The sequence below is a fragment of the Glarea lozoyensis genome (assembly GCF_000409485.1).
Source record: "Glarea lozoyensis ATCC 20868 chromosome Unknown GLAREA16, whole genome shotgun sequence".
Lineage (NCBI taxonomy): Eukaryota > Fungi > Ascomycota > Leotiomycetes > Helotiales > Helotiaceae > Glarea > Glarea lozoyensis.
In genome coordinates, this window is record NW_007360990.1 from 1,739,204 (window position 1) to 1,760,791 (window position 21,588).

The 21,588-nt window shown below is 46.9% G+C and overlaps 7 protein-coding genes across 7 annotated transcripts; 4 read left to right on the forward strand and 3 right to left on the reverse strand.

The window, feature by feature from the left end:
• Positions 1-705: 705 nt before the first annotated feature.
• GLAREA_07837 (Zinc beta-ribbon) lies at positions 706-1,118 on the forward strand (the record flags this gene model as incomplete). Its single annotated transcript, XM_008082524.1, has 2 exons — positions 706-779; positions 830-1,118. The coding sequence occupies 2 exons, from the start codon at positions 706-708 to the stop codon at positions 1,116-1,118; spliced, it is 363 nt and encodes a 120-aa protein (XP_008080715.1).
• Positions 1,119-2,793: 1,675 nt separating this feature from the next.
• Positions 2,794-5,028, forward strand: GLAREA_07838 (SET; the record flags this gene model as incomplete). Its single annotated transcript, XM_008082525.1, has 3 exons — positions 2,794-2,895; positions 2,952-3,540; positions 3,590-5,028. 3 exons carry the CDS (start codon positions 2,794-2,796, stop codon positions 5,026-5,028), a joined length of 2,130 nt encoding a protein of 709 aa, XP_008080716.1.
• Positions 5,029-7,331: 2,303 nt separating this feature from the next.
• On the forward strand, positions 7,332-8,921 carry GLAREA_07839 (uncharacterized protein; the record flags this gene model as incomplete). The annotated part of the gene is made up of 1 exon (XM_008082526.1): positions 7,332-8,921. The coding sequence occupies one exon, from the start codon at positions 7,332-7,334 to the stop codon at positions 8,919-8,921; it is 1,590 nt and encodes a 529-aa protein (XP_008080717.1).
• Positions 8,922-10,299: 1,378 nt separating this feature from the next.
• Positions 10,300-11,323, forward strand: GLAREA_07840 (DNA-binding of Mlu1-box binding protein MBP1; the record flags this gene model as incomplete). Its single annotated transcript, XM_008082527.1, has 2 exons — positions 10,300-10,855; positions 10,908-11,323. 2 exons carry the CDS (start codon positions 10,300-10,302, stop codon positions 11,321-11,323), a joined length of 972 nt encoding a protein of 323 aa, XP_008080718.1.
• Positions 11,324-12,176: 853 nt separating this feature from the next.
• Positions 12,177-13,116, reverse strand: GLAREA_07841 (uncharacterized protein; the record flags this gene model as incomplete). The annotated part of the gene is made up of 3 exons (XM_008082528.1): positions 12,177-12,283; positions 12,337-12,772; positions 12,823-13,116. The coding sequence occupies 3 exons, from the start codon at positions 13,114-13,116 to the stop codon at positions 12,177-12,179; spliced, it is 837 nt and encodes a 278-aa protein (XP_008080719.1).
• A 783-nt stretch (positions 13,117-13,899) lies between these two features.
• On the reverse strand, positions 13,900-15,221 carry GLAREA_07842 (uncharacterized protein; the record flags this gene model as incomplete). The annotated part of the gene is made up of 3 exons (XM_008082529.1): positions 13,900-14,467; positions 14,517-15,079; positions 15,129-15,221. 3 exons carry the CDS (start codon positions 15,219-15,221, stop codon positions 13,900-13,902), a joined length of 1,224 nt encoding a protein of 407 aa, XP_008080720.1.
• Positions 15,222-17,638: 2,417 nt separating this feature from the next.
• On the reverse strand, positions 17,639-21,389 carry GLAREA_07843 (FabD/lysophospholipase-like protein; the record flags this gene model as incomplete). Its single annotated transcript, XM_008082530.1, has 2 exons — positions 17,639-18,696; positions 18,749-21,389. The coding sequence occupies 2 exons, from the start codon at positions 21,387-21,389 to the stop codon at positions 17,639-17,641; spliced, it is 3,699 nt and encodes a 1,232-aa protein (XP_008080721.1).
• Between the last annotated feature and the right edge of the window lie 199 nt (positions 21,390-21,588).

Here is a 21,588-nt window from a genome sequence, read left to right on the forward strand (position 1 = left end):
CTGTATATGGAACGGGACCGGGAACGGAAACAGGGTCGTGGACTAAATAGTCAATACTACTGTGCATCTACTCCCGCCGCGACTTCCTACCAATGCAGTCATCCATTGTTGGCAGTTGGACTGGACGAAAAGGTAGGAATTTAGGAAACTATTCTCTCCGTCCGGACTTAGTTGTTTCTCCGTCTACCATTTCCGTACAGATACCAACATGTCGCTGACGCAAATGGCGATTCCTTCTTCTCATAGGTAGCCTCGAATAATTATGCCTGGATGTTGATGTAAATCCCCTCATATCTGATGCATCGCAATATAGAATTCTCCGTACCCAGTAAGTTAATGTAGTCTACAAGACTAATCAAGCTTTAGGGCGTCATTTTCTGGCTTATACATGTGTCCTACGAGTAAAATGTATCTTAATACGAGAAGAGGTTAGACCGTCAGAGCTTGGTGAGGCACACCAGAGGTGGTGCTTGGCGCTAATTCTGTGATTGGATTGCTGAAGATGACCCACTTTCTTTTGTTCCCCCCGCCGTTCTCAGAGCCTCTGGAACCATTCCAGACTTTCAACTACCACCACCATCGGTAATATTGTTGATCGCTTCAACACCACTGAAACAACTCCAAGAACTTAGGACTATCCATCATATACACACGAACCGTATACGCGACTGTCTGCGACGACGATAAACCTCGAAAATCTCCACGATGGCATCCCCAGCACCAAGCTCCGACGAGGAGAAGAAGATGGAGCAGATCACCTTTCGATTCTGTAGCGAATGGTATGTAGCCCTCGATACCCGAATTTCATAGCGCATGCTAATGATACCAGCTCGAATATGTTGTACCCAAAAGAAGACCCTCAAACACATCAACTCAACTTTGCATGCCGAACCTGCCAGTACTCCGAGCTAGCAACATCATCCTGTGTCTTCCGTAACGTCCTCAATAACGCGGTCGGAGAGACCGCTGGTGTCACTCAAGATGTTGGATCAGATCCCACTGTGGGTTTACCTCTCTGTTTACTATGTGGTAATATTATCATTTGTGAGGGTCGGTTGCAGAAGGAGAAGAGTGGCGCAGTGAATGATTCGCACAAGAAGGAGAACGTCTCAGTATAATCTGAGTTGTTGCGGGTTTATCTCGTTTAGTTGTCTCTCAAGAATCTTCTTGCTGATTTGGGCTGCGCTTTCTAGCTTCCAAGATCCAACAAAACTTGTCCAAAGTGTCGGACAGAGGACGCTGTGTTCTTTCAGTCTCAACAGAGATCAGCGGAGACTGGTATGGTAAGTGAAATGCTAGTCCATTCTACGAAACAATGCTAACTTGATGTCCAGAAACTGTTCTACGTATGTTGCGGTTGTGGCTTCATTTTCTCATAATACCCTGGCTTGGTTTTGGTGGCGGCGTGATATTTTCAAACCCGGCGTTAAGGCACATCATAGAAGGACAAGGGCGTAGGAAAAGCGTCGGCGTTTCCAAAGTAGTATTGATATATATTTCCAAATGCAAGTTGAACGCCTTTCTCCAAATGCTACATGACATGCGTGCCCTTTTCTACAATATTCCTACAAGTGCATTGGTGCTAGTGACAGGATCTTCGACCACTTCATCTTTCTCAGCTCTGTCCCGACGATACCTACAATGAAATTAGCGTTTTCTCTTGAGGAATTAAGGTCTGTCCTACCATTCAATCTTGTACCAATTGGCTCACCAGTCTTATTAATCAACACGCAAGCATTGTCATCGAACTTGACAACACTTCCGTCAGGCCTCTGCAGCTTCTTCTTCGTCCGTACCACAACCGCGTGCCTTATATCTCCTCTTCTAACCTTGTTCGCAGCTGATGTTGAGACGGATGCTCCCGGACCGGATTCTGGACCGAAGTTCCTTTGCTTCTGTACGACGACGATTATGCGATCACCTATTGGACTCGTAAGTGCTCGTTCGGGCTGGATTGAGGAAGTTCTGAGGGTGTGGCGCACCGATTTTCGCTGCTCGATTCATTTTCATGACATTTACACACTCAACAATGGCTGCGCCAGAGTTGTCGATGCAATTCAGCATCGTCTGCGGCGTACATGTTAGCCTGCTCTATTCATCAACACTCAAGAAGACACAAACTGACCTTTAATTGAATCATCGCGCGTGCATACCCCAGTCATAAAGCTCTAGATTTCACGATGTCCATCAGCATTTCCATTCCGCGATTCTTCCTGCAGCCGAGCTCATTTGGGCTAGTGCTTCACGTGCCCCTTTGACCGAGTTGCGAACCCGCCATCCCTATTGTTGCGCCAACTCGATGGCGCATTCTCCTCATGCTCGCGCTATCGACGGTAGATACTCATATTGAACTGTTCTTACCATCAGACCTTTGTTGGTTTTGAGGTTTTAACAGCTTCTAATCCACTCCTTCTCCAATCTTATCTCGTCCCTTCGTGTCAATATATGCACCTCCTATGGACCCCAGCAACACTTCCAAATAAAGATACGCTGCTGAGCTGAGATATCGAGGGTAGGGAGAGACGGTCCACCAACTCTGGGAAGGGGATATTGATTGCAAGAGGTGGGATTGTCTGGGTTCACTGGTTGTGCAAAGGCGCATTCGTTTAATGGCGGTAGCATTCTAAATCTACGCTCCTTATATTGTTCCGAGTTCAAACGATCTCTTATTTACTTTGATCAACACTTGACATTCCTTTGCGACCACGATTGCGACGACGTACACCACCACGGAGGGACCGACTTCGTTATATATAGAGCGCTTGGGATATAGAAAACAAATCGCTCGCCATTATGCCGGTCAAGAAAGAGAAGATCGTCCCGCAAAAGCAACGATTGACGATTCAACAAGTTGCTACGTATGATGATATATTGACGGATGCGCTTGTCGATCATGTAAGTCGTGTCTCTGATTTCTAGCACTCGGAGCAAGATCTAATTCGTCTATATAGGTTTACTTCTGGACCAGCATTCGAAAGAATAGAAATGCGTACCATTCAACTCGCGGCGTTCGAGAAGAAGATGTTACATCCATAATCCAGAAACATGTCATCATCGAGAAAGATCTTTCGCAGGCAGAGATCGAACTGCTGAAGTTACCGGGTTTAAAGAACTTTCTAGGGAGTTTAAAAACAGATAAAGAAAAGGAGGACTTCAGAAAGCATTTGAAGAAGTACATAAGCATCTACCTACCAGACTGTCCGTTTGAGGTCTCCACTACGAATCGGTATACGATCGATACACATGAAGCCGCGGTGACAGCAAGGAGGTTTATCAAGAAGGGCGAGGTTATAAAATATCTATGCGGGGTTCAGGTTATGATGACCCCTGAGGAGGAGAAGTTCGTTCAATCGAGTAAACGCGATTTCAGCATCGTAATATCGAGTCGAAAGAAAACACCTTCGATCTTTCTTGGGCCAGCACGATTTTCTAACCACGACTGTGATGCAAATGCGAGATTAAGTACTACTGGTACAGCTGGAATGGAAGTAATCGCTGTAAGGGATATCGATCTAGGGGAAGAGGTTACGGTTGCTTATGGTAACTTCGAATGAATTCTCAACAATCAACTGATTCTAACTCATAATAGGAGATAACTATTTCGGAGAAGACAATTGCGAATGCTTGTGCCATACTTGCGAGAAGCGCGGCGAGAGTGGCTGGTCACATGGAGGTGATGTAGAAACAGCTCCAAAGCCCTCTATCGAAGATGAGGCGACGTTAAAGGGACACTACTCATTTAGACGAAGACGCAGACTGGAATCTGAGGAAACTATTTCTAGAAATCAGTCTTTGACACCAGATGTAAACCTTCGACCACATGTGGCAAAGCGGACACCAAGTTCGCTTACGCGATTCAAGAATACTGAATCTTCGCTGGGCAATTCGCCTAAACTTGAACCACGAAGTCTTAACTTCCAGAAACGAAAAATAGGAAGTCCATTGAAGACCCAAAAATCCGCCGAGAGTCCTGTTGGGGACCAATCCCTTCAGAAGGCAGAGCAACCAGAAGTTTTCATGGAGGTGACGAACAGCCTAGAAGATGCTTGTGAAAAAGATCCGGATTCTCTTCCCAAATCGTCACCACAAAGCTTTGTCGATGCTGTCAGTTCGCATCCCTCTCCTATCAGTTCGGGAGACATCTCGAGGCGTGGAAGCATCTCTACAGCAGCGGACGGGCATACTTCAACTGATGCTACATCTGTGGACGACGATACCATTATCGTTCAACAACCCTTACATCTAACACCTACAATTCCTGCGGCCATCAAACGCCGAGGTAGTAAAGTGTCTGATGTTCTTGAGCAAGCGAAAACTACGGAAGCCATTATTATTGGCCCATCAACATCTCTTCAACACCCTGCTATCGAGGTCGTTGCATCAGCGCCAGAATCTGTTCTTTCGGAACTTGACAATGCAGAAATGAACGTATTAGAACAGTCATTGTCCTCTATCACGACCGATACACCGTCAAAGAAAAGAGGACGAAAGAAGAAGAGGAAGCTCGAGGATGACACCGAAGATGGTGGAAACACGAACGATAACAAAAGAAAGCGGTCCGACACTTCGCCAACCCCAGAAGCTCCCACAGTCAATCGCGTTCCAGGAGATTATGTTCTCACACCGACGCTTCTCGCCCAGCCTGCTTCCGCATGGATCAATTGCAGTATCTGTGAAGAGCCTTTTGTGCAAGAGAACGCTTACTTTACGCGTTCCTCTTGCCCAAGATGCGAACGTCACAGTAAACTCTACGGTTACATGTGGCCCAAAACAGACAAGGAAGGTCGGGATGACTCGGAAGAGCGAGTACTGGATCACCGAACAGTGCACCGTTTCATTAGACCTGAGGAAGAACGCAGTATACGGAGAAAGAATCACAATGCAACGGGCAGTCGTACAGTAAGCCGAGCCGTCACACGCGAAGCCAGTGTGCCCATTGAGGTTGCGGATCACGAAGAGGAAGAGCCAGTTCCCAAGGTTAGAAGTCGAAGAGGAAGGCCGGTGAAGCAATCACGGAAAACGATGTAAGAGGGTATAAAGCGCTAATTTCAATGATCTGCTCGTTGCGCTATGGTAAATCTTGCTTTTTGTTTTGAGTTTTTGAGCGAGCATTTGGTGGTGGTGTTGTATGAATAATATCAGGAAGAGGGGGGCGTTTCGCGGGGTATGGGGTAGTGGCGGTTTGATTTGTACTAATATCAGGTGGAGGTGTCCGGACTGGGTTTCTGCTGGATGGAATATAGCATTGCATTTCGCATTAGACTGGCTCATGTGTCCCAGAGAAATGATAATTTTCAGATTAGCTTAGCTCTAGCTGCTTGGTTTGGGCGAGCAATGAAAGACGATCAAACTTGGCCAGACGCAGGAACAACTCAGGACATTTGATGAAGCTTTATTTTCTGCTACCTCTTAACCCAAGACTCCCCTAACCATGAAATAAAAAGCCCATGTCGGGGCCTCTTTACTAACAGAGGAGACATACGTGCACATTACAACTCAACGTCTACCATAGCAGAGCGTGCAGCTTAAAGACACAATGTTCCAAATTCTTTCGGCAATTCAATCAACTCTCAGAGTCGGGAGTCTGTCAACCGAACGATGGTTGTACGTGACATTAAGGTCATGCATGGCATCCGAAGGATACGCCATCACAATAAGCCAGTAAGCGAACCATTGATAGGCAATGCGTGGCACGTTTCTCCAGGAGCTGTTGGGAACCGCAGTGGATGTTAGAGAGGCTTGTTGGGGCCTGGCGATAGGTGATGGGGTAGATACCATTGAAGCTGCTTGTGAGGATTGCCTTTGGATTTTGTTCACTTTGATGTGTTTGTCGGCTGATGTCAATGGTTTAGTGTCTGAGTCGATAAGTGGTCTTTTTATATTGAATTTAGCAAATCCGAACGTTGCTCCAGCAGGACGATTACTCGATTTTACTGGTAAGCTCACAATGTGCTCTCCGTCAGTTGGGCGTATATTTCGTCACTTGGCAACAGCATGGATGAACAGAAATCGAGATTTTGGCGGCTTAGGTCTTCTTAAAACATTAGAGGATTCAAGGTGTTCATACTTTACCTGTGCGTTGCAAGTCTGATTGGGGAAGAAAAAAGGTACTCTGCCCAAAACACTCTGATTACTCTCTTTGTTTGAGTAAATATGCAGTATTTCGTCTATTGAAATGGGTAAACATACTGATTGAGAATACAGTATTAGGAAGTCGTTTTCTCAACATCATTATACTTGGATGGTGTCCCGTAAGTCTTGTAATGCACTGTTGGTTAAATACGCCAGAGAGATCTAAACAGCACATACATCGTCTATAGTTGGCGAATAAGTCGATTAAAATGCTTCATTAATTCAAAAAACGTTTCTTGAGGAGGTGTTGACAGTTAGGGAGAACACACGCTTCTACGATCCAGCCTCATCGTACGTAACTCCAACAATAGGTAAACACCACTACGTTCATCACTACGTGTACTAATATATAATTAGGGATCTGCTAAATCCCGATCGCTATTTTGATAAATCCCGACCGTCATGTGATATACCTTACTGACTTTATACAACTTTTATTTTATTTCGAAGTATATACGAGAGTTTTAGAACGAGACAGGTCTAGGCCGGTAGGCCGGTAAGCCGGGTCGAGTTCTATTGCGGATCTAGCGCTAAAGATGGATTTAGCTAGCGTGGCGTCACTATTCCCTATAGTGATCGGGATTTATCAAAAAAACGATCGAGATTTAGCCAAACCCTATAATTATTGCAACGACCGAGCGAAACGAAGAACCAACAAAAACGTCAATAAGGAATAGCTGTGCCACCCGACAGCCCTACACTCTCTTCCACATAAGCCTACCTCTACGATCCTTATATTCTTTTCGCGCACTCTCATTGGACAAGCGAGACGTCAGCACCGCTAAGCTTTACACCCGTGATTCCGAAGAACGATTCGCAGGAAGGAAAAGCTTGATATGTCGTTTGAGATATCCTATCAAAATTTCAAGAATTCCTGGACGGTGTTGGTGGGCGCACTCGAGGATTTCATAACTCAGCAATCTTTTGCTGCTGGTCACTGTTGGTTGGTTTTGGAGAATGGCTGTATACGAACAACAGGATTAATCTGTAGGAAATATATATATGATGGGGAAGTTAGGTATGTTGTTTTGCACCTTCGTCTTCTTCAGCACATATTTTTATAAAGCATCTTTCGTTAACATCCACTCTTTTCGTTCCTCGTTTATCCCCAGACCTATCTATATAGATCATATCTACATCTCTTTCATCTATAGCTGTTATTTTTATTATTCACTCGTTACACTTCACTTCTGGGCAGAATGTGGCTCTCTATCCCGTCAATAATCACGCTTTTATTTCTCGAGTCGGTCGTCGACGCCAGCGCGATTAATCGTCTCATGTTGAGAGAGAGTACACCACCACCAACAAAACAAGTTTTTGATGGAGAATCAGCTATGTTCAAACAACAAGGGCTATGCCGTTTATTCGATAAAAACATGGAGAAGCGAAAGAGTTCGTTATCCCTTTGCGACAACGTTTGTGGTGGGGATCTGTTCTCCCGATCAGAAAAAGTACAAGGCACAGTCTCCGTGACTTGCATCAACTTAGGGGGGTTGCCACAAGACAACGATCTTCATCCAGATCCCGATGGAGATGAGTACAGAATGGGGTATTGCAAGTGCACGTTTCCAGTAATGGAATTTGTCGCCGAGGAATTTGTTGGTGTTATTCTACCCGCAATCGGATCGGCTGCATGCGCCCTCATGGCTGGGGCTTTGAAAACGATCTTTGAGACGGTGCTGGAAGTAGGTGTGAGTTTCATTCCGGTCATTGGGCCGGAGGCTTCTATGGCTTTGAGAGTATCAGTACAAGCTGCGAAAACGCTCGCAGAGAATGGAGGAACTGCCCTTAACTTTTTGGACTTTTATCAGAACCCTTGCGGACCACAAGCTCAGGAGGCCACGGATATTATCAATGGCGCTTTCAACCCTTTGTCTTTGGCAACGGATGCTGCGGGTCTCGCCCCGCCTATTCCGTGTCCTGGGGGCAAAATCTGTGGGAGAAAATCCGGTGGTAGTAAACCTGGAAGTAAGCCTGAGCCTGATAAAGCTCCTGCTCCACCGCCCAAACCAGATCCGAAGCCACCTGCAGTGCCAGATCCTAAGCCAACGGATTCAGCCCTTGCACCAGGTGGAGGAGGGGCAAGACAAAATCCAGGTGATGCTCCAGGTCTAGAACTAGCACCACCAAAAGCAACAGCTCCCAGTTCGCCAAATGGGAGCCCTGCTCCATCTCCTCTGACCCCATCTCCTCCTTCACCCCCAAGCCAGCCACCACCAAGTCAATCTCCCGCCTCTCCAGCTCCTACGACCCCAACCGAAACACCTTCAAAAACAGACTTACCGAAAAACACGGGTACATCTACAGCAGCATCTGAAAAGACCGATTCAGGAGAATCGGATTCTGCGGCCACGACGACAGAAGAACCTGAATCTGAGGCTACTAATGATGCTGAGACTACTGAAGATTCTGAACCGACTGAAGATGAACCTACTGATGATTCTGAGTCTACTGAAAATTCAGAGCCGACTGAAGATTCCGAGCCTACAGAAGATTCTGAGTCCACTGAAGACCCCGAACCTACCGAGACAGAACCCGAAGCGCCCACCAGCACAGTCGATCCCGACTCTGAAGCTCAAACGACGGAGGAAGCTGCGGGCTCTGAAGAGTCAGTTACTACAACTGAAGAGTCAGAGCCAACCGAGACGGCAGAAGAACCTACCAAGCCTACGAAGATAGGGAAACATACTAAGGCTGCTATGTCTACGACAGAAGAGGCTGAAAGTGAGCCGACCGAAATGGTGGAAACCCCTGAGTCTCTAGAGGCAGAGAAACATATGGGTGATTAGGTACCAACCGAATGCTTAATAAAGTAAATGACAACATTGATAACACTTCCAAATTCCATTGATCAGACGTAGTGGTTCATATGACGATTGTCTTATCCGCCGTGAGCTTGCTCAACCACGTCAATGAACAACTTACTCGATGAGCAAAGACTGTTGTTTGGTTGCCCTAGAGTAAATTCGACTCATTTGAGTGCCAGAGCTCAAAGAGTCAAGACAGCCTATAAACTATCACTTAGGAAACTCGAGTGGAGGTAACAGATTGACGATGATTTGAAATTCGTTATCAATCTCGCGGAGGACAAAATAAGTGGCAGTCGAACTAGAATAGTTCTTCGACTAAGTTAACGAAATATCGTCATTTAGTGGATTAAATTAGGACATTATAACTATTTTGTCTACTATTGTAAGTAAATAAGACTTTTTAGGCTCCATTCGAAGTAGACTTATTATTTAGTTTAAGATTTTTAGGTAGGCGACTGCCACTTATTTTGTCCTCCGCGAGTCAATGTTCTCCACTGAACTCGCTTAAGCTGGGGGAGGGAAGTTTACGTTAAAAGCAGTCACCGAAATCATGAGTTAACGTCAAATTTCCGCTAATACTATGCTGGACTCTTGTCACTTAAATTACTAACGTCCTATCGATCTACCAAGTGGGTTATCAAAACATCAACAAACAAAGTTTCGTTTATATAAATATGGCCGCATCTCCGCTCTCAAACCCGGTAAGCGGTTCTGCATTTGTCTCACTCTCGTGCATCTGAACCTTTCAACTGGTCAATTAGAAATTCAATCAACTCCCGCCCCCTCCCACGCAACCTCTCCCTCAAGCGTTACAATCTTCTGGTATCTACCCCCTGTCTCTACCCGTCCACGCGCGTTCCCGTTCTTCCACGCAACAGAAAACCTCCTTGGGTCTTGAAGCGCGCCCCAACCCCCGCAAGCGCGGGCCTGCTCAACATGAAGCAAACAGAAAAGCCCCGGGTTGCCGCCAATTTGCTCCAGATGTTCCACCGTGGGCCTGCTGGACGTGCATATCCGTGGTCGATCTGATGCCTATTGCCCTTCGCTAAAGCGTGACCCCTTGTCCGGCTCTTCCAGAATACGACGTTGCGGGCGTTTATCTGGACAAGGCTGGCTTCTGTTCCCTCCTTCTCCTCTTTCTCTTCCAGCGGTGTGTCGATTTGTTTTGAGTTTCTGAAGAACGGCGTTGATTGCTGTCCAACAATTGCTGACGTTCTGCACGTCAGGCTAAAGGGCAGTCCAACTCGTTCGTTTCATTCAGCCAGAGTAAGCCGCTGAAACATACTGTGCCTCTGCCACCCCACCATCTGCTGCCATATCGGACGTTTATTTCGATTGCAGGACAGACGCGAGAGCAATGGTTGAGAAGGAACCACCTTTTATAACCTTATTACCTTCCCCGAACAACTCAGATCAACAAGAGCAACCATCTATTCAATCGGCTCCACCCGTTGAGAACATGTATCACCACCCCTCTCAAATGTCTGCCCCTCAATCACCACCGCAAGTGCAGCAACCCAGCCAAGCAGATAACATGCATCGCTATCCACCACCTCAAGGCGAAATACCTCAATCGCCTCAGACATCGAATCAATACCCCCAGTATTCCTACGACATTCAATTGCGGTATCCGCAAGGCGAGCAACAAGCCCATCCTCAAAATCCACAACATCACTATCCCCCACCACCAGGTCCATCCGGCCTTCCTCTCCCCTCCATGTCCCAGGGTCTACGCCCATTGAGTCAGGCCTATCCGCCTCCACCGCAACAGGAAATGCCTCCGCCAGATACGACGGGCCAGATTGCACCGCCTGGAGCGAGGAGACCAAGTGTGACGGCTACTTTGTGGGAGGATGAGGGGACGTTGTGTTTTCAGGTCGATGTCAATGGGACTTGTGTTGCACGTCGTGAAGGTATTTCTCCCCCCTCTATCATCCCTTTTCCCCTCCCACTAACACATCCCAGACAACCACATGATAAACGGCACCAAACTCCTCAACGTCGCCGGCATGACCCGCGGCCGACGCGACGGCATCCTCAAAGCCGAACGCCAGAAACACGTCGTGAAGATCGGTCCGATGCACCTAAAAGGCGTCTGGATCCCGTTTGAAAAAGCGCTCGAGTTCGCGAACCGTGAGCGGATCACCGAGAAGCTGTATCCGCTGTTCGTGCATAACATCGGCGCGTTGTTGTATCATCCCGCGAATGGAGGTGGGAACGGAGGGTGGGCGCGGAGGGAGAGCGTGCAGAGCCAGCAGAGTAATGGGAGGGAGAGGGAGGATTACGCGAATGATCAGAGGTTGGCGAGTGAGCAGCTGCATGCGCAGCAGCAGCAGAGGATGTATGAGGGGTTCCCCGCTCCGGATCAGAGGTCGGGGTGAAAGAGCGAGCGACGTATAACCCCTCCTCTTGGAGTTTTGGTCGTCGGGAGGCTCTTATAGGGCACGGATTTCTGGCGTTTGCGATTCCTTTTCGGTTTTTGGAGGGTTTCTGGGTATGGATATGGATATGGGATATTTCGCTAGGAAAGGTGAAAGGGCGGGAGCTAACGAATTCGACGGTGTCGGCCCTTGGGAATAGTAAAACCAAGGGAAAGGCGAAAAAGGTAAAGGGCACAGGGGAAGTGATAATACAAAGGAAAGGAAAGGAAGCAAAGGGTGAAGGATTTCCTATCCCATCGTCTTTTCTTAGCGGACTAATACCTCACCTATTCTTAACGAAATGAAATGAAATGAAATGATGTTAAATTTGGAGAAACGTGGTACTGGACACCTGACCTTATATATCTGCGTGGAAGAGTGTTCCCATGTGGTACTGAGTACATTCCACAACTGTGTTTCAGGTAATGGCTACGGTGACAATTTTCCTTTTCCATTGGACAACACCATTTCTCCTAATGTTACAAAATACATATATGAAAAAGACTAACTCCAAGAAGAAGATAGTGATATCATACAAACAAAATTGCTGGTCTTAGCAAATACAAAATAGTTCCACACTCCGTCCCAGCTCCTACATCTGGATCCATTTTTTCTGGTATTAGTGTTCCGAAAGAGTTTTGGTAACGAGATTTCTACTGCAAAAATTGGCCGGTACATTTGTGTAGTACAGAGAGAGAAAATTAGGCTCTTGTATACTGTGTACAATGCGTAAACCATGTCGGCGCGCAATGGTAGAGAAAGGTCATGCCCCGAAGCTGCCCCAGCCATGTGAGTTTCGGTAGGGTAAGAGCACTTAAGCATTGGCGCGTGGGCGCTTGCGAGAGCTTCCTGGGGTGTGGGATGATGAGGGGTGCATCTTGTCGTTCTTCTCTCGCTTGAGCTTCTCGTCCAGAACACGCGCTGCGATGTGTTAGTTTTGGATGTCGGCGCATCTGACAGCAATCTGGACTTACTAAGAACGTCGTATCCGAATTGTGGGAATTCCAAACACATAGAACGGAACTCGTCCTCGGCTTCGGAACGGAGAGTGTGCGATCTGGTGGCCCAGAAGTTGGCAACTGGCGCGCGGATGGCAGTGTCGTCCTTTGCGGTATGCGCATAGACGTATCTCGCGTATGCGATTTCTCCTTTGGCGGTGGAGTTGACGCAGTGGATCTTGCTTGATGCGAGGGCTTTTAGTTTGGGCAATTGAAGGTTTTCTGCGAGAGTATAGACACGCGCGTGCTTCAAGAGTTGGTCTCCAGTCTCGTCTACGTCTGGGGTTGCGGGATCGTGCTCGAGATCGCGACTACCAGGGACCTTGCGAGGGAAGTAATCGTTGGTGTAGAGGTACTCGAGGAAACATCCTACAGCGTCGAGGTCCTCGTCAATCAAATCAATGCGACGCTCCTATGCAAAATGTCAATGTCGTCCTAGATGCGAAAGGAGAGTGAGCTTACAGAAACCTCTTCGGTGAACTTCTCGCATGCGTCCTTGAACCATGGACTTGTGGTAAGCAGAGCTTCGTGCGCAGTTAGAAGCGCCTGTTCGTCGCCCTGACCAACAAACAGAGTGATGATGGGACTCTTGAGGTAGTCGATGTAGGTTCTTCGAGCTGGGACTGGGTCGAGATCCATTGTTTCCTCTTCTAATGGAACGTCATCGCCAGCAGTTTCCGCGGCAGGCGCATCAATCTCAATGACGACCTCCTCTCCAATGACAATCTCGCCAGCGTCTCCTGCTTCGTCGGCCATGTTTTATGATTATCGTAGCTGAAGACGGGGTGTAATAGACTGAAGATACGATCGCGAGGAGGAATTGAAGTTTATCCGCAGCTTGATAGGCATTACAAATGAAGTGAAATGATTGTTAATGATGGCCCAACTTCTGCTGAGCTTTGCGACAGGATGAGACATATGAGGGTGGTGGGGGAAGCTTTGTAAATGAAGAGGCGGCTGGGAGAGTTCACCAGCAGCAAAGATCCTGGTCTTCGTTCAGGTACCAATGGTACCTGGCACGTGATGTAAATAGTCTGGTCTCCGGGGTGTCAAAGCTGAGGAAAGATGTTGGTGGGCCGCAGTCAATACTATTTCCTCGAAAAGAGCAGGATCGCTTTGAAAACAACCCCAACGTCATGGAGGATCTTTCTTCGACCCACCTGAACATAATCCAACTTATAGGCAAGATGCACCAGTATCTCTGCCTCACACAACAGATGATAGCTTGGTTCCGAAGATGACCAGATTATGGTTAAACCCAATTATATTCTATGGAGAGCACTTCAACATGTACAGCGAGCGTACATCCCTTTATTACTCTACACACACGTTGGTTTACAACGATTTTTGTTCACTGACTCAGTATATGGTCGTGCCTGTTCCCTCCAACACAAAACGCCATATCCAAGTACAATCCAATGGATAGATGCAGTGGTATCAATAAAACGGTTCAAACTCGAAAATGGACAATAGCGATCTAAAAGTGAACGCCATTCCAAATAATGACGACGAAGAGCTCAATCCGTTTGAAGCAGAACTTCATCTACGAAGAGCATACCCCGTTGTTGGGATCGGCTTCTCTAGCCTCAAGCACCAGAGCAACAAATCCTCCAGCGGAATCAATACGAAGAAAACTTTGTTGCAAAAGAAAGCGGCAGTAGCGACAAGTGTAGCTACGCACGCGTCAAGGAAATAGTGGTTCGCGGTGGCGACGATCGTGACGAGGATCCAGCATGGATATGCGATTCCGAGGAGGATGTAAAAGATAGCCCATGGCTTTGATTTGCGTTGCTCTCCAGGTTCAAGTGTCCTGCGGAAGATACCGGAGTGGTAGACAAGCGTGCAACCAATGCAAAATGAATATCCGAAATGCATCGATGGCATAGCTGCTAAAGAGTTGACGTATTTTCCACTCATCCATACACTTTGAGCGTTGTTATGCCCTACACTGTCGAGGAAGCCATATTCTTGTGGTAGAAATCGTGGGGGCATGCATGGATAGAAGATGAAAATTATGAAAGCGAATAAGTTTGTGAGGGTCATCGTTCGTCGGACTCTCGCGAAGGTGTTAAATGATGGAGCTGCATAGTAGTACCATGCAATGAAACTGTCTAGTGTCAGTGTCTGGACTTTGGGAACTAGGCGAGGATTCATACCCAACAGTTCCTGGAATATGGATCAGCGCATAAGAGCGGTTCAGGACTGTCAAGAAAGTTTGATGCCCATGCATGAACCATTGCTGTACCTCCCTCTCACGAACAGGCCAAAGAAAGCTCAACCAGGAGTATTGCTCAAATTCCAGGATCGATAGCGCATGGTCTTGAGCAATATCCCAGATTTTAGTTTTCGAGAAGATTGCATTGGAGAGCAGAGCCGTACTGCGATAAAACGCATAGGTGATGATCCAATAGAACATCTCGATCAAAAAGGGAAATCTTTGAAGAATTCTGCTGTGGTAGTAATCGGCGAATCGCGAGGTATTGGGCGTGTATACGGCTGTTCCACAGCATCGCCTCTTCTTTGGCGGGTTCTTCATCGTTGACATGGAGTCAATACTATCGTCGTCGCGGCCCATCATGAAGTCCCGGGCCAGAAGATCATCTGATGATCGTGCTGAATCGAAATCATCTGCCAGAATATTGTAGTCTCTTCGTGCGAAAATTCGATAGCCTCGTCTCCTGGTAAGTACCATGGACCCAATAAGAATACTTGCAACCATCTTTCACAAATCAGCAGTGCTTCATATATTAGCAATCAAATTCTCATACCACTGGTTCTGCCCATCCAGGAAGTTTCCACGCAGGAGCACTACTCCAATCCGGCTCCTCCCATGGCACAGTCATATTCGTTGTTGAAGCCATATTCGCAGTTATCTTGGTCGCGCGACCTCGCCTAGTCGATTATGCAGACTCGTGCTGCTACTTTGTCTCTCTGTAACCCGGACTAAGCTTTGCGGAAAAGTGCGGAATATGCGTCGTAGGTTCTATTTGAACGAGATTTAACAGTACGGTATCGAGAATTGCGATAAAAAAGAATTTGGCGGGAAATATTCGTGTTGAAGAATCTGAAAGAGTGTCGTCATAAGGGAGGCGAGCCGTCGGGTCGTTAACAAAGGGATGGCCGTAAATACAACAACTCTCCCATTCCAAAGTATATCAGCAAGATGAGGAGTCAGGCTGGAACAAACGATGAAATAGGCTCGAAAGAAGTGGGCTTGTCAAGTTTTAATAGCAAATGAACTTGTGGTGCTCAGTGCAGGAAGCCTGGCCGCGAGGATGGGCTTGGGCGCAGGACTTTCGTTCTCTCGAAAGACTCCGCTGCGGAGACCGCATCTTCCTGAAAAGGGTTTAAGCCAAATTATCACAGGACACCAAGGCCAGGATTGCTGGAGATCAGCGGCTCTGAACCATCGTTTTGGCGTGGGTTTGGGCAAATGCCAAGATGCGTTCATGCTCAATCTGAAATGGTTTGTATGGGGCCGCACATCTTGGAGGCGCCATGGCAATCAGATCGTACGAAACTCCACGTCTGTGGCTGGTGTGATTGGCCGGATGGAACCAAGCGATTGCTTACGACAACGACAAGGAAGTGGAAAAGCATCGGATATTGTAAATATGGATAGTTAGTATTGCGGAGGACGAGGTCTAGAAGATAAATAGTCTTTAGGGTCAAGATTTCTAAACTATCTCACGCAGCTTTCATGTTTTCATATCCTTTCTATCGTCTTGCTCACATCTTTTAATTCCTCCTTTGCAATTCATCTCGTGCCGCATTCCTCGCCCAGAAAAGTGATGATGTATGCCAACGCTTTTCGCATATATCTCAAGCGGTACATTTATTGGCACTACTTTTATCTCCAGCAACCATATCAACCAGAATTCCTTTCTTTAACCCTCATTCTGATATCGTAACACCAAAAACCCTCACTTTTCTCACACAATACCATCGTCCAACTAGTATCGCGTGACAATAGAATCACTTATCTCCTCCTTTATCTCGTACCTCGTACCTACCCCCAGCTCTGCCGGATTGCCGGGCGCGAGCGCTCGGCAATATAAAAAGCCACGAACGCGCACGCCTGCGTGCGCCGCATGAAATACTCGCCTCAATAATGTTTGAACGATCTGTTTTGAAACTACTTGCTACTCTGCTCTGCGATGTACGAAGCATCCTATTATATATTTATTACAGATTATCACTTCGAGCTTGTGGTAAGGGATCAAGTCTTTATATCAGGTAACATGTCGCATGCGCCATGGACACGCGACACTCGCACACGACGAATGAGAAGGGGTTCGGTACGGCGGACGAGCCAAGATGCCGGAGAAAACGAGCGTGCAGTTTTATAGGACGAAAATAAATATCAATCTGGAGATATGTAAAAACCTTATATCCGTAGAAGCCGCTTGTTTGATTATTGGTGAGGAAAGGGGGAGAGGAGATAAGTAAGATACCGACTCCGAATTGTTTTTGCCAAGATGAAGGGGGGAGGGGAGGTTCTTAAATTAGATGGTGGATGCCTAGGTGTGAGAGAATTGGAAGTCGAGACGCATTGACGTCATGCGATGTTGTGGTGTGGGATACGGAGTATAGAGGACGAGGATTGCTTGAGGTTAATGGGAATACGCGTTTGTGGTAAGAGTTAATTGAAGCGGTTCTTTGGGTGAGAGGGTAAGGTAGGTAAGGTAGTGTTGATACGAAGTATTTAGGGGGTTTAAGGGGGTTAACGTTCGACTAGTAGCTTAGCTTCAAAAATTTCCAAATAGCGAAAACTTTAATGAGCTAGTTCGGCTCGCGGAGGACAAAATAGATGCCAATTACTAACCTACTAATATTAGACGAAATAAGTCGATATCTAACGGAGTTTAAAAAGCCTTTACTTATAACAATTAACGGAATATATTATATTGTTCCAAATTGATACACTAAATTACGATATTTCGTTAACCTAATCGAAGAAATATCGCCTTTCGACCGCCGCTTATTTTGTCCACCGCGGGAGTGAGTCTGATTTTTCCCTTGCAGATGGTTATAACATTTAAATGACAGCTGGTTGTGAATGAAGTGATGAATAGTTTATACCTAGCATCATGCATGTCAGGAATTGCTCCGCTGATTATAATAAACGTTTGGTCACCATTAGTTACCTTTTCATAAATCCAATAACCATGCTCCATTGCGATTTAACCATCACTCATTCGAAGCCCCCATGTCTCAACACTAATACATCATGTATTCTATCCCCCACCAACACCTAGACCGCGGCAAGCCGAGGTAATCATGAAAACATCTGTCTAAACTTCCCCCTCTTCTCCTTACCTTTCTCCTTCCCTTTACTCGCGCTCGCGTCCGCACTCCCCGTCTCCCCCAGTATCGACCCAAAAGTAGGCGTTGAAGAAGAAGCCGTCCCCTCGCTTCTATCGAGCCGCGAATCCGCTGTGTAGCGTGAGCCCGTCGACTCCGTTGATGCGTGCGATGCAAGTGTGTGATTTGATGGCGGCTGTCGTAGTTGAGTTGGCGGACTGGGTGGACTGGGTGGACTGGGTGGAGAGACTCCCTGCGATAGTCGGTGGTTGACGAAGGAAGGGTCTGAGGTACGATTAGGAGGCGATTGTCGGTTTTGACTGGGTGGACTGGATGGACCTGGTGGAGAGAGCGGAGAGACTCCCGGCGATAGTCGCTGGCCGACGAAAAAAGAATTCGAGGTTCGATCTGGAGGCGCCAGTCGTGGTTCGGCTATGGTGCGAGGATTGTGGAGGCTGTGTTGGACGAAGAACTCGTTCCCTTCTATATTTCGGTCTAGTGTTTGGCGTGGACTAGAAATTGTGAGTATGGCTGGACCTTGTGGTTGTGGATTTGCACCAGAATCAAATTGTGGTATCGGCCAATCTTCAAGACGCGGTTCACGTTCTGGTTCTATATGTGGATATACTCTAGGCGGTCGCCGAGGAAGAGCATATGGGCTCGGTTCTGATTCATCCTGCTGGACTGTCTGAATAGGCTGGTGGTTGACCACAGGTATCGACCCCTCCATCTCGACGGGCTGAGAGGTATCAGCCATTTCATATATCAAGCCCTCAACTGCTGATAATTCTACAGGTGGAGGCGCAAGGTCGTGTCCTAGACGTTCTCGTGTATCAGCAAGAGCTTGTGGCGTTGAGTTACCGACAACATAATTCGGCATCGCGTAGCTGGATAGCGTGTTTATGTTGGCGTTCGACTTTAGTAGGGCTGTTGGAGTGGTTGGTTCGATCCATTTCTTGCGTCGATTCTGCTGACTTAACGTGCGGTTTCGCCAGCGTTGATTAGCTGTGGACGGTCGGTTTCGCATGCCAACTATAAAAGATGATTAGCCGTTTCCATATATCAAAGGTGGGTTTACACTTACTTGATCGGAGATCTTCCTCTTGTAGCGTACGAGGGAAGCCACTAATAGGGAATTCCTCATTCTTCTTGATGCAAAGAACAATCTCCGTCAAAGCTATAGGGTTCGACACATGTATCTGAATAGAGTTCATATGCCATTTGCGTTTGAATATCAAATTTGTTAAAGTTTCTGGCGTAATGAAGACTTGTTGTGCATCTTGAGGACGATTTCTTTCACGGATAACAAAGTATGGTCCCTCGGATCGTTCATGAGAGGTCCCTAGAAATCGACCAAGATCCGCAAAGGTGGCTCTCGGGAGTCTACACCTTATCATCCCAGTACAAAGTAGCGAACCGTTTGCTTGTGGGATGATAGGACTTATCTTTTCAAAGTAGAAGCTTGTTGCAAGAAGTCGATACGCAGCACTGATAATTGATGTGTCGTTCGTCATCTGCTTTCGCACGGTACTCTGTAAGTCCTTCATTCGATGAACATCGTCCAATGCGGGTGGATCTTCGAGAATGAGAGGATTGATCCGCTGGTATCGATCACTGTATTCTTTGGGAAGGCCGATCTGCAGTATGAAGTCTTGATACGTCTTTTCTGAGTCCAAGCTAGACCTAATATGATCCATTGCTAGACTTGCCAAAGATTTAGCATGTCCGAAGATACCAACGTTCACCATGGAAGACTTCTCAATCAACTTCTTTCGCGAATTCGGATTGTAAGCAGTTCCGATGGACAGAACAAAGTCCGGGACACTGTGCCCGTCACTAGGCCACAAAAGCCTGCGCTCCAAATCGGCAATGTGAATTGGGTTGTTATGGTAGACCGCGCCATCAACATAAACCTGTTTCGACGGCTCGTGTGAGAATGGCTTGAAAATCCTAGGCGCAGCCGATGTCGCTCGTGCTGCCTCCCATATTTTAAGCTCTGAAGTAAGTTTCTCAGGTCTCTGGAAAGAATATGGCACTTTCTGAGCACAGTTTCTGTTGTAGTTTGCAAGCACAGAAACAGACCCGGAATTCGTTGCTGTCACCGCGACCTTGGTACGATGATTTGTTTCACGAGGCCCTCCGAATAAATAGTCATCTGGTGAGAATGCTTGCTGCAATGCCTGTTGGAGTGGTGCTGTCTCATACTTGCTGTGATGCAGGCTTTCGACGAGCATACTCATTCCTGGGATATTCATACCGACACGACGTGTGAAGGCTTTTTCACAAAGGTCTGTGAAATGGTAAATGCAATTTTCGACGGTCCAATCTTTAGCAGCCAGCCCCAGCGCAATCAAGCCTCCAGTACTTGTGCCAACGATCAGATCAAAGAAGTCTTGTATCCTCAGCCCACCACCCCATACGTTTTCGATAAGGCGAAGAATTTCCAGTTCCACAATGCCTCTAATACCACCCCCATCCAGTGTAAGAACTCTCACTCCTGCAGCTTCAGGCTTCAAAAACACCATCCACCTAAAAGTTCTCCCAGAATGCAAGGGGCAGGATGTAATTTCAATCGCGTCCCTCTCTTCTCGTTGACCATACTCAATTAAACACGCGGTACATAGTACATGTCCACACGGTAAAGCGTGTTCGGGCGATGCCATGAGGCAGCAGAAGCATGCTGAGTGGCTTCCAAGAATTGGAGGCATCCCTCGATTGACATGCGTATAGAAGGGCCGCATAACCTGAGTCTTGTGTATCTGTGCAGCAACTTTATCTTCAGGCTGGGAAGTAAATTTAGTTTTTCTTAGCTCCCCGAGAAGTTCTTTCAAAAAAGTAAACACGAGATATCGGAACACTTCTTGGAACGATTCTGCGGAGAAGCTAGACTCGTAGTTACCGACGGCAATGACCTTCCCGTTCTTAAATTGATGTCCTTTCGATCCGTGTCCACTGCGAACATTCACGCATCTTCCCCCAACCTCTTTGCCACGTTTGGTTTTAACTTTCATGACGTATTCGCAAGGCCAATATCGATCACAAAAGTCTTCGAGCGCATTGTCGCAGGAGTCGACATATTCGGGAAATATAAGCTCGGCTGATCCTCGAGTTTTGTTCCTGGCAGAGTCCAGCATAATACAAGAAGCAACCATATGACTTAGTTCAGTGAAAATTGCTTTTCCATCGAGCTCGTGTTCCCATCTCTCCATCATGCCAACAGCAAGCTTGAGTATATTGCCTGCAAAATCAGACGGTATAGGATTGTAGATGAACGAAGCTTGAACGAAATCAAAAGCCTGGTCTAGATTGCTCGAAAAGTGGTCGAATGCAAATTGAAGATAGGTTTGGAGCTCGCCTCCATCAAGGAGCATACGAAGGTCACGCTTCGACTTTCTGGCTGCTTCCGTGGACTTCATAATTTGACCGTACAGCTTTTCTACTTGGTCCTTCATCAACTTAGGTCGTCCATTGGCAGGGATTCGCACAACGGTGACAGTAGAATAATAAGATAGTAGAAGGTCTTCGACGGTGTTGATCTGTCTACCACGATTTCGCCATATTTGAGTGTGCTTCTTGAATAAGACATTACTAGTTAGGCTACTCTGAACTGAATTCATCAACCACGAAGTGGATATTTTGGTATCCCATTGCTCTTGGTCGATGTTGAGTTCAGATGCATTCAGAGCGATAACCGCATGTGGAAGTACCGGTTGATTAGAGGACATTTCCAGTGCTGCTGCTGCCCACTCGATGAGCTTTTCGATGACATTTTCTATAACCCTGAAGTAAATCAGCTAATTATTCATGCCCCCGCTGCAAATAAGAGCAAGAGATAAAGTTCATGTTACGGTTTGGGAGTTCTCAAATTGAGCAGCCTCGCGGAGGACAAAATAAGTGGCAGTCACTAACCGCAAATCTTTAACT